The 15,348-nt window shown below is 46.8% G+C and overlaps 2 protein-coding genes across 2 annotated transcripts; both read left to right on the top strand.

Moving 5' to 3' along the window:
* Positions 1 to 4: 4 nt before the first annotated feature.
* IMP3 (IMP3, U3 small nucleolar ribonucleoprotein) lies at positions 5 to 361 on the top strand (the record flags this gene model as incomplete). The annotated part of the gene is made up of 1 exon (XM_010186785.1): positions 5 to 361. A coding segment is annotated over one exon (357 nt), but the record flags the coding sequence as incomplete, so codon positions are not given.
* A 5,297-nt stretch (positions 362 to 5,658) lies between these two features.
* On the top strand, positions 5,659 to 13,277 carry ANKRD66 (ankyrin repeat domain 66). Its single transcript, XM_010186451.1, has 5 exons — positions 5,659 to 5,742; positions 6,027 to 6,052; positions 7,617 to 7,783; positions 8,693 to 8,921; positions 13,085 to 13,277. The coding sequence occupies exons 3-5, from the start codon at positions 7,645 to 7,647 to the stop codon at positions 13,275 to 13,277; spliced, it is 561 nt and encodes a 186-aa protein (XP_010184753.1). The 5' UTR covers positions 5,659 to 5,742; positions 6,027 to 6,052; positions 7,617 to 7,644.
* The last annotated feature ends 2,071 nt before the right edge of the window (positions 13,278 to 15,348 follow it).

Here is a 15,348-nt window from a genome sequence, read left to right on the forward strand (position 1 = left end):
CCCGGCCAGCGCCGCCTTCCGCACCCGCTGCGCCGCCGCGCTGCTGGAGAAGCTGTACGGGCTGGGGCTGGTGAACAGCCGGCAGTCGCTGGCCGTCTGCGAGAGCCTCTCGGCCTCCGCCTTCTGCCGCCGGCGCCTGCCCTGCCTGCTGGTGAAGCTGCGGATGGCCCAGAACCTCCGCCACGCCGTCACCTTCGTGGAGCAGGGACACGTCCGTGTGGGGCCCGAGGTGGTCACCGACCCCGCTGTTCTCGTCCCCCGCAACGTGGAGGACTTCATCACCTGGGTGGATGCCTCTCGCCTGCGGCAGAAGGTGCTGGACTACAACCAGGAGCGGGATGACTTCGACCTGGCCGCCTAGGGATGTGCTGCCTGCCCTGCCTCTGCTGACTGCCCTCACCACTCTGCCCCTTAGGACAAACCTGGGAACAAGCACGGACTGGTAAAACCACAGCGGTGCCACCATCCAATATTTACCCCCATCCAAAGACAGGTGGAGAGGGGGTGAGGAGGACGTGTGCTCACTTCTAGAGAAGTATTGCTCTGCTCCTTGCTTCCCTTCATAGCCAACGGCTCCATTCATCCACATAGAGAAATGTCCTTTCCACATCCATCACTCTGATAAAACATCTGATAACCTGGCTGCGTCAAGTCCCATACAGCAAAAGTGCTTGGAAAGATCTCTGCCTGATTGCCAGAGAGGATGCGGTGGGGTTTAAGTGCTTGGCTGCTAGTAATAGCTGCTGGAAGGGACTTTAAATCCTTTAGGACTGAGTTTGGCAGCTTCGCTGCTGCTTTTGTACAAGGCTGCCCCAAAAGCCTGCCAGTTCCTCCTTCAGCCGATGTGGGTGCAATCACCAGAGGAGGTTCTTCTGGAAGGGCTTTCATTTGCTACCAAGGAACTGTGTATATGGGAGAAATGCAAAGGTTGTTTGGGATCAATGGTAAACAAGGTGGCCAAGTACTGCATTTCTGGAACTGTAAAGCTTTAGCCAAAAAAGTAATTAAAAAAGGCAAAAGAAAGCGCCAACTTTATTTTCATGTGAAGTCATAAAGGGAAGTTTGATTCTCAGAGTTCAGTGTCTTTGCTGTGTGGGCTCCAGCTGACACTGAGGCATCATTTGCGGAGCCGGATCTGACCAGGGAGGCGTTGAAGCAAAACCTGTCCTGACCACAACTCCAGAGCTGGGTGAACTTTTGTGTTTAGCACATGAGCTGAAGAAAAATCAGTACCTGTGGCCTTTGAGGGCTGTTGGGAACTCTATTCCCCTTTGAAATAAAGAGCAGAAAAGCAAAAATAAAACTTTTTTTTTAGGTTGTTTGAGTAATGTGTGTGCTCTTTTATGATGGAGTTTCTCTGACAGTTTATTCTGATTTTTAAATATTCCAGTAAGCCCTGTTTGTCATCGTCCACAACTTTTTTTTATGTAACTTATTTTATGTAACTTTTTATGTAACCTTTTTCTTTTTTTTGATAGCTACAAGGCTATTACTGAGTTATAAATTGTTTTCTTGCTAGAAATGCTTTCTTTCCGTTACCCAGGGCTACGAAAGGATTTGGCAGAGGCTTAGGAGCAGAGCTGTGACTGCCCGTCCCAAGTCCAAAGGGCTGGAGTTCAGTGCAGCCACCACTCTCAATCTGGGTGCTTTAGCGTGATTTCTGAATAGGAAAGGTGCTTATGTGAGGGGTGTTTTGGAGGTATTGAATGACCAGAAACTGTCTTTAAATATTATGGATGTTTTTTAAAAAGCTGTCTTTTAACTAAATGTTAAAATTCCTACCAGTCTCATAAGCCAAATGTATTAAGCAGAGCATTAACTTTTAAAGCAATAATAGATATTAAGAAAAGGACAGAAAAGAGGTGGAGAAACCTCTTTGCTTATCCTATCAACTAATCTGGTTTATACTTGAAGTTATTTCAGTAAAACTTTAACACTTCAACGTCCTTTCTCTCAGGGCATGCAACTTGCTTATGGTAAGAAATACAAATTGGAAAGATGCTTAGAACCTGAAGCTTGAATTTTCTTAAAGGCCAGCTTTCATCCAGAATAATGTCATTATTTCTTGGGAAGTTCAGGAGGTAGCTAATTCAGGTGTAAGTAAAATTGGTCCATTTGCTCTGCTTTACTTTTCTGGGGAGAATTTAAATTACAGCACAGTGATGTGCCCTGTGTATTTTACTACTTGGATTCTAAACTGCTGCTCTGCCCCATTTGTCCAGCCCTCCAAGGAACAGCAAAAAAGGAAATTTCAAACCTCCAGCCTGTTAGCCTCTGTAGTTTATATCATCAACCTGTTCTTTTAATCTTAAACCAAGTTTCCATCATTCATCTGTGCACCTCCAGCATCTGCAGCAGAAGATAAACAATCGAAAACCCCATAGGCTGTTAAGTGGTGGGAATTGATTTTCCTACAGATACTGGGGGATAACAGCATCCATCACCTTCACTTTCCTCCTGCAGTGCTGGAAATCAAATCCTCATGCACATCAGGCTGTGTGTTTATATGTCTGTGTGTGTCTGAAGTCAGGAATTCTGCATCCCTGCAGGTTGTACAGTAGCTGAGACCTGAGATGAGTGCCCTGCTCCAAAATTTTTAACAGCTGGAGACCACACATGCCTCAAACTAGAGCTGAGTCCCCTTCAAGTACGATAAACAGGGTGTCCTCTCAGTCTGAAAATGGAAGCTACATCTGACAGCAGCACACCCACGTTCTTGCTCGCAAATGCAGTCAGGAAGGTGATGGCTTCCTCCTCTTTATTGTGTTTTTGCCTTTAGTTCGTGGGCTTGAATTTCTTTGCCAGAGCCTGTGTGCTGTGGCTGGGCGGTTCCCACAGCGGCCCTGGAGCCAGGGATTGAAAGGGTTCAGGAAGCAGCTTCAACACTTGGATAAACACAGAGGCTTTTTTAAATCCCAAGTCTGGATCCATCAGTATAAATCAGCACTGGCTTTCATGGGTCCTTGTGAGCAATCCAGCCTGGAGGTATTCTCTAGAGATATTAAAAACCTGCCTGGACATGATCCTGTGCAACCTGCTGTAGGTGAACCTGCTTCAGCAGGGGGTTGGACTGGATGATCTCCAGAGGTCCCTGCCAACACTGACCACTCTGTGATTGCAATTTTTTGGGCCAGATCCTGCAAGGTCACCCCTCCAGCACTCTGGGGACTTGCAGCAGGAGAGCTTATGCATATGAGAGTGGCAGGATGGGGTTGTGCGCTTCTTCCTAGCACCTTCTGAAGTGGGTTTGCTGTTCCTCAGGCTGCTCAGGATCTCCAGGAAGCTTGTGGGACATTACTGGTGGATGGGGACAGAGGATGGTGGTGCTGTCCCCATGCCTGACAGAACCTGATCTCTGCCACCTCCATGAGCGTCCATTGCAGCAGCTGGGGGTGGGAGGGCTGCCAGCTTTTGCAGCAAGGGAGGAAGGGGCTGAAGGGAGGTCTGGGCCATGCAAGACCCCTCCGAGCAAGCAGCAACCAGTTCCTGTGCAGGAGCTCTCACTTTGATAGTGGGCAGTGGTAAAAGAGGTTTTACAAGGGCATAATTATTTTTTTTCCTCCTTGTTTTTCCTCTTTTTCTCTTATTTTCCCTTGACCTTGGCTTGTTTTTTATTTGAAGGCTGCCAACGTGGGGGAGCTGAAGGAGAGTCCTTCACACTGCCGCCTTTTGTGTTGCAGGGAGTAAATGGCTGAGGCTGTCACTGAAATGCAAATGTGGCATTTTTTCCACTGATCTGAGCCACTTCTTTTCCCAGTAAACAAGAATTCTGTGTGTTTTAAGGGCTCCCTCCATCTGACACCTTGGCATGGTTTAGTGCAGAAGTGATGCCGACCTCAGTAGTGCTGTGATGGCACATCACAATGGCACGTGGGGCTAGGAGAGGGCGTACATCTCCTTTGCCAAGGTGGGGTACAGAGACCAGGAGAAGCAGTTTCTCATCACCAGGGCATGGGATCACCTTAGGCCCTGCCCCACATACCAAAACATTGCAACAATCACTGGGCCTGGGGAAAAAGCACCCCTAAGTGTTATGTCAGCATTTACCTGAGAGCCCCAGGTCTGGTCCCTGCTCTTAAATGCCACATCCCCTCTCACTTCTCTGCAGGCACAGCTCCACTGCAGAAAGGTCACTTCCCCACATAATATTAGCAGATTTTTGAAGGGCGAAAGTGTTTCATTTCCAGAAGACACTGAAAAAGGGGAGGCCAACCACTAATGACAGCCAGAGATAGAGATTTGAGCATCTCCAGTTTCCTCGTAGAGCTGCCCATTAGAGGATCCCACGTGTCACCAGCAGTAAGTCACAACAGCTCCTTCGCTGCTGTAAATCACATCAGCAGGATTGGCAAGTGCAAGTCCAGATGACATTGCCACCCTTTGTTCCTAGCCCAAAGAGCCACCCCCTGCTGCTCCTGGAGAGGCTCTGATGGTTGTGTCACAGGGTAAAGTATAGGCAGGCTCTCCCAGCGTGTTCAACTCGCTGACATTACAGTCCACCACCTTGTCACCTGTATCTGAGCTCACTGGGCTTAAAACACACCGGGGAGACCACATCCTAAAACCACTGCCTCTCTCTCCACCGGCTCTAACAGCAGCCAGGGCGCAGGGTCCGGCACAGGTGTCCCCCTTGCAGATGCTGGGTTTGGGGGAGAGGAATGCTGTGCTGACAGAGCACCCAAAACCTCCTGCTCTGTGTCCCTTTCAGCCCCTCAGAAGAATTCAGATGGGGAAGGACTGCTGGAGGTCACCGAGTCCAAACCCCTGCCCAAAGCAGGGCACGCATGGGGCTTCCTCAGTTTCCCGTGTCTCGATCCTGGACGCCTGAAGCAGAGTTTAATCACGTTCACTATTATTATTTTTTTCCCCTTCCATCAGACCGAGTTTCCCCTGCTGATTTCCATCCCCACCCCGGGCACATCCGTGTCCGGAGGTGGGTGACTTTTCCCTGAACACTGTACACAACAGCAGGGAAGGGGCACGTCCACCATATCCCACCCCCCCTGGAGTTTACACAGAGCAAATCACCCCTCCGCAGGGACACGCAGGGATTTGGCGACAGATAAGGGGCTGGAAGGGAGGAAGCGGAGCAGCACAAGCCCTCAAGGATTTGGGACAGGCTTCGGACAGAGCAGGCTGAATCCGGGGAGCGGGAGCACCGGCAAGCTGCACAGAAACTACCCAGCTCCTTAAAATCCCCCTGACGCCACCGTCGCTCCTCCCCGTTCTCCCCAGACCCTGTTTTCCCCCTACAGCAGCTCCCGGCGCTCCACGTACCCGGTGTGCGTTGTCCCGGCCGCCCTCCGGTCCCGTCCCGCTGTCCGAAGGCGCAGGATGGACCCTTCGGCCGCCCGCGGCCCTCCGGAGCCAGGCGAGAGGCGGCCGCTCGGGCAGGGGGAGGCAAACAGACTGCCGGGCTCTCCCCGAAGGGGAGGGACCAAACTTTGCCTTAGTTTTCAGATGAGACAATCTTTCTGGGAGAGATCTTCTCCCGGCCTGGAAAACAAGCTTCTGGCATGGAGCCATCCCCATAAAACGCCACAAGCCCCGTGCGGCTGCTTCGATGCCGGGCTGTGGGACGGGTTTAGATGCCGGCTTGTTTTGCCTGTGAATTTTTGGCTTTCCTCACAGCGCTGCCGAGCGTGGCAGCGTGGGGCTGGGGCGAGCACCCGAATACCCGTGAGAAAATTCCTCCGGCCAGGTTGCAACATCCCGCGGAAGAGCTGCAATGCCAACAGCTTTGTGAGGAGGTCCCTCCGTAAAAATCCCAATCTTCTAAGAAAAGGGGATAACAACCCCCTAAGGAAGCCGATCCTACTTTTGGGTGCAATTTCTGGGGTGGTTTAAGGTGAATCAGGTGCAGGCCCCTACTGATGGGGCAGATCTGCGCTCACTCCGAATTTGCGCACCCTCATTAATGCTGAGTTTAGGGAATTAACCCTAAAACCAGCACCCATAATAAAGGATTAGTTTTCTGAGAGGTCAACAGGTTGATCCAGCTGATGAAACAGCCGTAACAGAGGGAGGCAGCAGGGGGAGGAAGGAGGGAAGGTAAAATTTAGTTTGACCTAAATTACTTATGAACCTGCACCCAGGGGCTATCTCCTAGGAGAGCTGGTGAACTCCTGGGGCGGGATCATTGCCTTCTCTCCCTCTCCTTTTTTCCTGTGCTTTTGTCCAGCTCTCATTTCAATTTCCATTAAAGTGTAACATTTTCAGGATAGATTTAATGCTGATGAAAGGTCTTGGAGGATAACTCTATTTAGTCTGAAGGAACAGGTTCTTCAAGGTTAGTGAGAAGCAATGAGGAGGAGGAGGCAGTGTACGAGTGCTAATGAAGCAGAGACATGCCAATACCAATGGTACTTTTGTGTCCCACTGAGGAGCTCAAAAATCTATTATATTTTTAAATATATTCAGATATTCCCAGATGACCAGGAGTCAAGCTCAGTAGAAGTCATGTATGGGTCTTTCTCTTGGATCTGGTCTACACAGTCCAACCACCTAAGTCAGAGGCTGCGATTCCCTTTGACCTCTGTATCTCATCTTTTTCTTACAAGAGAGCAGGGTAGTGATGGTGATGTGTCCTTCCAGCCTGGATTTGGGATGTGGTTGAGGTGTTTATGGTAGCTGGAAGCAGGGAAAAGGCCCCATCCACCTCTGGCTCCCAGGATGTAGCACCTAGGACTGCAAACCTTCCCTCACAGCAGCCTCTGCAAGCTCCAATGTTGTTCCTTTCCAACATGGGGAAATCACACTCTTCAATCTGTGAAAATTACGCAATGAAGTAAATGCAATGTAAAAGCTGGAGCAAATCCTAAAACTCTTCTGGTTTATGAGGGAGACTGGACTAATTAGCTCAGGACCAGCTGTCAATATGGAAATATAAAAGTTTTCTCCCCATTGATTTGGCCAGATTGGAGAAAATACTGCAGCATTTCCATCCTCAGGATGATGGGATAGTGCAGTGATCCTTGCAAGCTGCTTAAATTCTCTGCAGCTAGGAAATATTCCTTAGCACATTATTGAATTATTCCTTATTATTATTGAATAAATATAATTATTGAAATCCACAGCCTTTCAGGGGCTGAAGATCTGCTTGCATTTCTTGATAGGAGTCTGTTGTATGGGAGTGGAAAGTGCAAAGTATGGCTGTGGAGATGAGATTTTTAAGCAACTTGCCATAGCTCGATTATTTACACCAAAAAAAACCCAGAAGATACTTGCACAGACATTTATTTCATTGCAATAAAACACTGCCAATAGTGGATCTGCAGCATTGGCAAGGGAGGAGCCAGTTTCCATGGTAAGTGAGCAACAACAAACCTGTGGCAAATGTTTGGCCTGAGCTGGCTGTTTGTTAGCAACATCCTTAAGAAATGCAGTGTGGTTTTATCCACGAGTCCTTTTTATAAAGGGCTGCATTCTGCTCCAGATTTCCACGGCTGCAAACCAAACATCACCATCACTCTTTGAACACTGGTTTGAAGATAAAGTATAATTATTTTCCTCCCTTTCATTCCTTTTTCCTTATCAATCCTGGTTTCTCCCAGTATGTGTCTTATTTGTAATCCAGATGCTGCTTCTGTTAAAATTGCTCTGGACCATCTCTCTTTTACCAGGCACCTTCCTGAACTGTGCAGCATGACAGAGCTGCACGAAGCCGTGGCTTTGGGGGACTACGACCTGGTGGATGAGATCCTGAGGATGGGGCGCTGCGACCCAAATCACAAGGATGTTGACTGGCATGACAGGACCCCACTGCACTGGGCTGCTGCAAAAGGTAAGGGCACCCGCTGATCATATTGTCCTTAATGAGCAAAAAAGAGAAAAATACTAATTTAAATTAAACTTTGCCTCCAATATAATTTGTGGGATTACTATCAAAGTGATTTTTTAGCTTTTTCCCCCATGAAAATTTACAGTATACATGATAAATACATAGACCATGTTTGCTTGTCCCCCACATTACTTTGCTAAGAGGTGACTTCATGCAGTGCAGAGGAGTTGTTTCTCATGTACACAAATAAGCAAAAAGCCAGACCCACTATATTTATAGCAAGTATTTATCAAACCAAATAGAACAAAATAATTACAGTGTGCCCTCCTTTTATCCCACATGGTCAAAGAAACAACACAGGACCAGAGCTGTTTGCAGCTCTCATTTGGTCCTTCACCATCAAAAGTGTCTGGTAAAGTCAAATATCCCTTTGCAGCCCAGAAAAGAGACAAATGCAACAATATATAATGTATAATTCCACATAGTGTAATTTCTAATATCTCTGTCAGAAAACCTTTGTTCTAGCAAAGCTGCTCACAGGTTTTCCAGTTTTATAATGTTTAAATTTTATTTTGCATCGAACTAAAACCACAAATGAAACAACGAAATAGACAATAGCCTATTGGTCAATGACTAATTGAGATGTGCTGTTCAGAAATGGGTAGAAAGGTTTTTTTTATTTTATTGTTGTTTTTTGTTGTAAAATGCTTCTGGAACAGTCTAGTTTGGAAAAAAAAATCAGCTTTTTCGGATGAGTTATCATTTATTTGATAAATCAAATGGCCAGGTCGTGGGTAAAACCCATCATTACATAACTGAGGCAATGATGATCAGCTGTGTGTGACCGTCTTCTGCATCCTGAAGGTCTAATGCAGGTGCATCTTCTCTCCCTGTTTTGCTGCCCAATGCAAGGGCGATCGGAGCTGGTCAAGCTCCTCGTGGATCACGGTGCCCGGCATTGCCTGCGGAGCGACGTGGGCTGGACCCCGGCCCACTTTGCTGCTGAGGCGGGGAGACTGGGGGTGCTTCGCACCCTTCATGCACTGCACGCCGACATGGACGTGGTTGACCTCTTTGGCGACACTCCCAGGAGGATTGCGGAGATCTACGGCCACCAGGACTGCTCCAGGTTCTTAGAAACGTGAGTAGCGATGGCCGGTGCCACTGCGGCAGCTGACAGGGCTCCAGCCATGAAAATTACACTCTATAGAAAACAAGAACAAATACAAGTGTGTTATCTTTCCACCTAAAGCCTATTAAAGCCAAACACAAGTAATAGATAAGCAAACACGGGTCTTTGTCATGGAGAATACATTCATTTATTCCACTGCTTTCTATGGTTTGCCTTGGTATGTTTTCAAAACCATTACCACTTCATGACATCATTGTTTTTATAAGGTAATTACAGAGCGATTATTAAACAATGGAAAAGAAAGCAAGAGCTAACAAGTATTAACTCCTTAGAGTGACAAATACTGAGTACAGAGATTGAGTTGTTTAAGAAGAGCCCTTTAGCAGCTGATGTTAGTGTATGTATATAATTTGGCTTTTCTTGTAGTAAAGAACAGAGACATTCTTTTTTTTGTACATAATTATTTAAAATTATACCATTTGGTCTGTCAATAGGGTGGCCACATATTACTCCAAAATTTTGGAAAACTCATTGTCTTAACTCTTTACAGTTATCACTGTGACACCATATGCAAGGAGTATTATGCTTTTAAAGGGCTCCCAATTACTATTCTTGTTTTTCAGCTGCCGATTTGGCTCACAGATATTTTGGAAAGCTGTTTCCCTGGATCAGGTTGCTGTCCTTCAGAGGCCTTTTGTGTCTCAAATCTGCATCTCTCTAGAGCAGTGGGACAAGCACCAGAAGCTAACCAGCTTGTTCAGAGCCAATCGTACTCCCACACATTACCTGGTATTTAAATACACCGCTTGTGAAACCTGTACCCAGCAGACCTTGAGATGCTGAGAGCACCCAAAGGCTTTTCCTCCTCTGAGTTTTTCTGTGAATTTACAGTCCCACCATAGCCCTTAACTGCTGTTGTTTTTACCGCTGCCACGTTCTCCAGACTGCCTTGTCACCATATAAATAATGGATATTTTAGACACATATCCAACTCCAAGCCTCCAATTTGCCAGTTCAGCACAAGAGGTGCCAAGTTCAAAATCAGGCATGGTGGCTCAGCAAACATCTGAGGTGGCCAATGCCTACCAAATGCCACCTTTTATCAGTCCACGTAAACCTTTCTGTAGGTACTGCTGTCCTTTTGCTATACTTCTACAGCTTGCTTGTTCCTGCTGCAATGCTCCATGCCCACCTTTGATGCTGACACAGCATCAGTGTCCTTAGGAGGAGACACCCAAACTGTGCAAAATCCCCTTGTACAGAGCCTTCCTAGCAGAGCCACATGTTCCTGTGTCAGTCAGCTCTTTCTGCCCTTGGACCTTCAGTTTAAAGAAATTCAAATGACAAGCAGCTGATACCTAAGCTTTGCTAGTTAGGTTTGTACTACCTAGACCTCAGCTGGGAAAACCTGAGCTTTGCCAGCTCTTTGAGAACTGAATGCTTTCTTCCAGAGGAAAGATTCTCTTCGTATTCTTCTCAGTTCTTGGCTGGCTTGGTTTCTATATCAGAACAGTAAATATTGTCTGTCCTAGGAGTGAAAGGCCTGCAGGCTTATTGTCCTCGATTAATCATTTACCACAATTGCTTACCTTTTCAGTGCTCTCATTTTCACACTAATCTCGCCGTTAAGTCCTGCCAGGTCTGTAGCGTTTGCCGTGTGCTTGGCTGTGCACCAGAGCTGTGGTGGTGAGGGGACAGCAAGGGTGGAGACGTTGCCTGGATGGTGCCGATGTTGATGCCTGCAGCAGAGAGGCGCCTGCACTGATGGAGGTGACTGGGAGGATGATTGACAGGATGGTTGACAGGATGATTGACAGGATGGTTGACACCCAATCTAAGCCACCTAGGCAACAGCCTAGGGCAATTCATGCGGCTGATGGAGGGTTTTCTGGGGTGAATGACTAATTTAAAGTGGAAAACTTGTCTTTCAGAGCCATGTGCTTGCCTGACTCACCCTGTGGCTACATGGCTCAGCCAGGAGCATGGCTGGGAGAACTTAGTAACTAGGAAGATGCTTTGAAAGCTCATGTCTTGGACACTTCATAAGACATATGAAGCCTGTATGATCACCTCACAGCCATAATGCAGCCTGTGGGCAGCCAAGAGTTTATCATTGGAGCTCAGGAACCACTTTTTTAAGCCCAACCATTATAATTTCTAGCCACAGTGGACACCTTCACCTTCATACAACAGCTTCACTTGCTCATGTCAGCAGATTTGGAATTAACTAGGAGGAATCGCTCGCATTTGTAATGTAATCACTATTACCTTCTGCTCCTTCAGATGTGCAGAAGGTCCCAGAGGTGATGTCCATGGTCAGACAGGAGCTGGGCAGTGCCGAGGTGTACTGCAGGCAGAAAATGAAGTGTGTGTGTGCCTGTGTGCTAACGCTGTGCTGCACAGGGTAGATCTGCCCTCTGCTCATGGTGTTTGTGGTACTGGTATGTAAATATGAGGGATATTTTGTTACAGAGCATCACCATCAATTTTAGATATTTGCCTGGTATGCAAAATGAGAGAAAAGGCAATTCTAAAAATAACAGCCTGTGCCAAATGCAGGACTGACATGCATATCTAAACAGAGCTATGAGCATCCAAATCCTTCCTAAATCTCAGTTCAGCCTCCTCTAGCACCACTGTGGTCCTTGTATACTGGTTGTCTGACCCCAGGCACTGCTGCCTGCATGAACTTATGCCTTCCTGGGCTGTGCGAATGCTCTGTGCTGGGGACTGTTTGCATCAACATGGAAATATCACACGTTTCCACATGTAAATATTAGTAACATGTAAATATTAGGAATATTCTGCTACAGAGTATCTGTACCACTCACTGAGGTTTGCATGGACATGCAAAGAACAGGAAACAGCCTTCAAAGCACAGCTGCTTCTGAGCAACAGGTGTATAATTTACATCAGGTTGTTGTTTGGGGTTTTTTTTGCATAAGAAAAGCTTCACCCTGGGTGCTGTGAGAGCTGCCAGGAATGGCACTGAGGTGACACAGGGACTCATGGCTCGTGCCTGCTGCTGGCCTCTCTGCAAAGTGCTGAGCACTGAAACTGCACCAAAGGCTCCTGCTATTTAAGCCCAGGACGTGTATTTCTCTATCTCTATCTCTATCTCTATCATCTCTATACATATCTCTATCCACACACACATATGTATATACACCTCTGCACATACATGTGTTGGGGGGTGTGTGTGTGTATATATATATACACACACATACATAGATACATACATACTTATATATATGTATAGTAAGCCCAAGCTATGCATCTGTGTGGAGCCACTGGCTTTGCTCTGTGCTTTCAGCCAGAATAACGTTACACTGATGTGACAGTGCTGCTGTATTGCAGAAAAAAAGGATTTTTCCCAATATTTGGTGGTATTTTTGACAGAGGTCCACAAGTACTAAGTACCTATAAAATCAGACCTCTGCAGTAGGAAAAAAGGGTTTGTCTTCTCTTGGATAAGATGTAGAACTGGGACATCCGTGCCCATGCTGGCAGTGGTGGGGTTCAGGAGGGGGGTCTGTGAGAAAAGAGATCGGGGCTGCACCATGCTGGACACACCGCAGGGCATGGCTCAGCCCATCAGCAGTGCTGGTGGCTCAGCTGGGAAAACATATGTAAGAAAGAGCAAAAATGGTGCCCAGCAATGAGGAATGAGGGAAGTGTGAGAAGCAGACCTGCAAGACCAGGGTCCGAGGGGGAGGAGGAAATGGAGATGCTCCACACTCCAAAGGAGTGATCCCCCTGCAGCCCATGGAGGACCATAGTGGAAATGTTGGGGTTGCAGTGAGTTAATATACCATGTACAATTGCATTGAATGTGCTTAAGTCTATTTAGTAACACGTAAATTCACAAGAGCAGTCTTTAAGAGCTTTTTATGGTTAAAATTATGCTTCCAGTGGTAAGAGTCCAGTCTCACCATACATCCTTACTGAATGTTTCCCACTTCGGCCCAACTGTCATTGAGTACCTGATCACTTGGGGTGATGAGTGCTGTTGGATTTAGGATGGGCCTCACTGTTTTCTCATGTATTGCTGGCAACAGGGTTTTGCCCATACATAATCCTCTGGTCCATCCCACAAGATGGGCCACTTGTGAACAGTGGTGTGACCATGCTGTGCTCTGTATCTGAAGAAGCACTCTTGCTTTCTTCCCCAGAGCAGAGGTGGAGAGCAGAAACTACCGCAGGACAGCTGCAATGAAAGGAATCCCCTTAGACCAGAGAGATGAGGACTGGGAGCTCAAGAAAGAAGAACTTGAGAGAAACCCACCGTTTTCTCAGGAGAAATACATGGAGAAATACACATCCTCTGCTCACAATAAAAATAAGAAAAAAAGGGGGAAGCAGTAGTGTGTGCTGCCTGTTTGGTGCCACTGGGAACTTGTGATGCAGAGCAAAGACACTGGCAGAGCTCAGGTGCATCTGCAGGGTGAAATATGGATGGACACAAGAAGCAGATGGCCACAAGGATGCATCGTTGTGATGTACTGTAAATGCTGTCATTAATAAGGGAACAGGTAGAAGTGCTTCTGTCTGTGTGTCTATATTAGATCTCAAATATCCGAAAACTACAGAAAATGTTTAAATATACTAATACTCTAAGTCACTGAAATGTATAAATTTACAGAAATGGCAGCAGTTACCCATATTGTCTGAAATTATTTTGCTCCTAGTTGATTCATTAAAGCATTTGGGACTGTGGTTCTGCTCACTCTAGTGATGTCCATGGCTTTTGCTTGTTTGCTTCTGGTCCTGAGTCAACCAGGAGGCTCTACAGGGGCTCATAGCCTCTAGTGGTGCCTCTCTCTTATCTTTGGTAGTGGAATGTAGTTGCTTCTTCTTGCTGAAGTGAAGACTCTGATGTTGACCTTTTGCTGGACACATGGCTCTAACAGCCTGTAGCTACCATTCTTCGCCCAGCAAAAGGGAAAACGTGCTCCCTCATGGCTGCTTTCAGGTATCTGTGACTGCCAAGTCCAGCACTGCTTTATTTTTAGCAGTGCCTCAGCCATTTTTATGTCTATGCTGGTAGGAATGCTGTGTAACCTGTCCTGAGCTGTCCCTCTGCTCATCAGCACTTTCTGTGGCAGAAGCATTTTTAAATGTTTCACTTCTCAGTCCTTAAAAATGTTTTGAATTTGACCCAAAGCAGTTTTTCAGACCATGCCAGCACTGGGCAGCCATTTGTATTGACTTCTGACATCTTTTATGGGTCTGCTTGCCCTCTCATTACATGTCTGTCACCCTTCCCCTCTGCTACCTCTCCACCACCCAAACCTGGTGCTTCTGGGGTTGGTTACAGGTGTCCTCCACACAATACTCAGGCATTGAAGTCGTAACCAACAACTCTGTGATCCATCTCCTTTTTCTAGATTTCCAAGGACAAATTTGTCCATCTACACAGAAGTGTCTCATGCCACTTGAGATGCCTTCAGGTACCCAGGATGGACTTGTAGGTCTTCAGAAGATCCTGTGCTGTAGCTCCCAACCCTGTGCAGATGTCTCAGGACTTCTCAGATGACTCGAGACGCCTTAGTTTGGGCAAACAAAGTCAAGCTTCAGCTTTCTCTTTTGTCATTTGCACTTTCTGAGCCATATGTCAGCTCTATTCATAGTTGGTTTGGCTGTTGGATTAGTGGCAGTGCAAGTGGAGCAGCAGGTGGGACAGTGTCTGTTGCCATGCTGATAAACCAAACTGGCCTGTTTCTAGCTCTGAGGGCAGCTGGTGGAGTATCCTATAGCTGAGTATTATCTTTTGTGTAAGAACATCTGCAAGATGTTGGTTTTGCCTGCTGAGTCTTGTGATATGGGAGCTTCTGAGGGATGATGTTGCAGTTCTAGGGAGAAAGAAGGATTTCCCATGGTCTTGTGAAAGTGTCTGGGACTGCCATGCTAAAGGATCAACTGCATTGGGCAACAGCAGGGTAAGAAGGGAGGTGTGGTGGTTTTAAGGCCTTTCAAAGCCTTTCAGCTGGGGACGTGTGTTCAGATGAGATGTTTAAGACCTGCTCCCCTCAGGAAATGTGTGTGGTGCAGTCTCCTGCTGTGGAAGTGAAACTCAGTGGAGCCTGGTGTCTGATCCAGACTGCAGCTAAAGACAATGTGCACCGAGTGTCTAATTTGATCAGATGACAAAAACCCTTTCTTTTTATTGGAACAACACAGATGTAATTTGTTTTGCTTTACTACTGCAGGAAAAGCCAGGAAAAAGTGAAAGCTAATGGGTTGAAAACACTTTCTTATCCTTTCTTATTAACCTCTTCCCCTTTCATTTTCGTGGAGATGGAGAGGAAAAGGGAAGAGAGTGCTCTTTGGCCACATAAAAGGCAACACATAAAATAAAAAGGTTACAACCTAAGCCTTTTTGCTTTCACTTCAACTTTTTAGATTAGCATACCAGGGCCCCTTATGTTCTCTGAGC

The sequence above is a fragment of the Mesitornis unicolor genome, unplaced genomic scaffold (assembly GCF_000695765.1).
Source record: "Mesitornis unicolor isolate BGI_N332 unplaced genomic scaffold, ASM69576v1 scaffold7920, whole genome shotgun sequence".
Lineage (NCBI taxonomy): Eukaryota > Metazoa > Chordata > Aves > Mesitornithiformes > Mesitornithidae > Mesitornis > Mesitornis unicolor.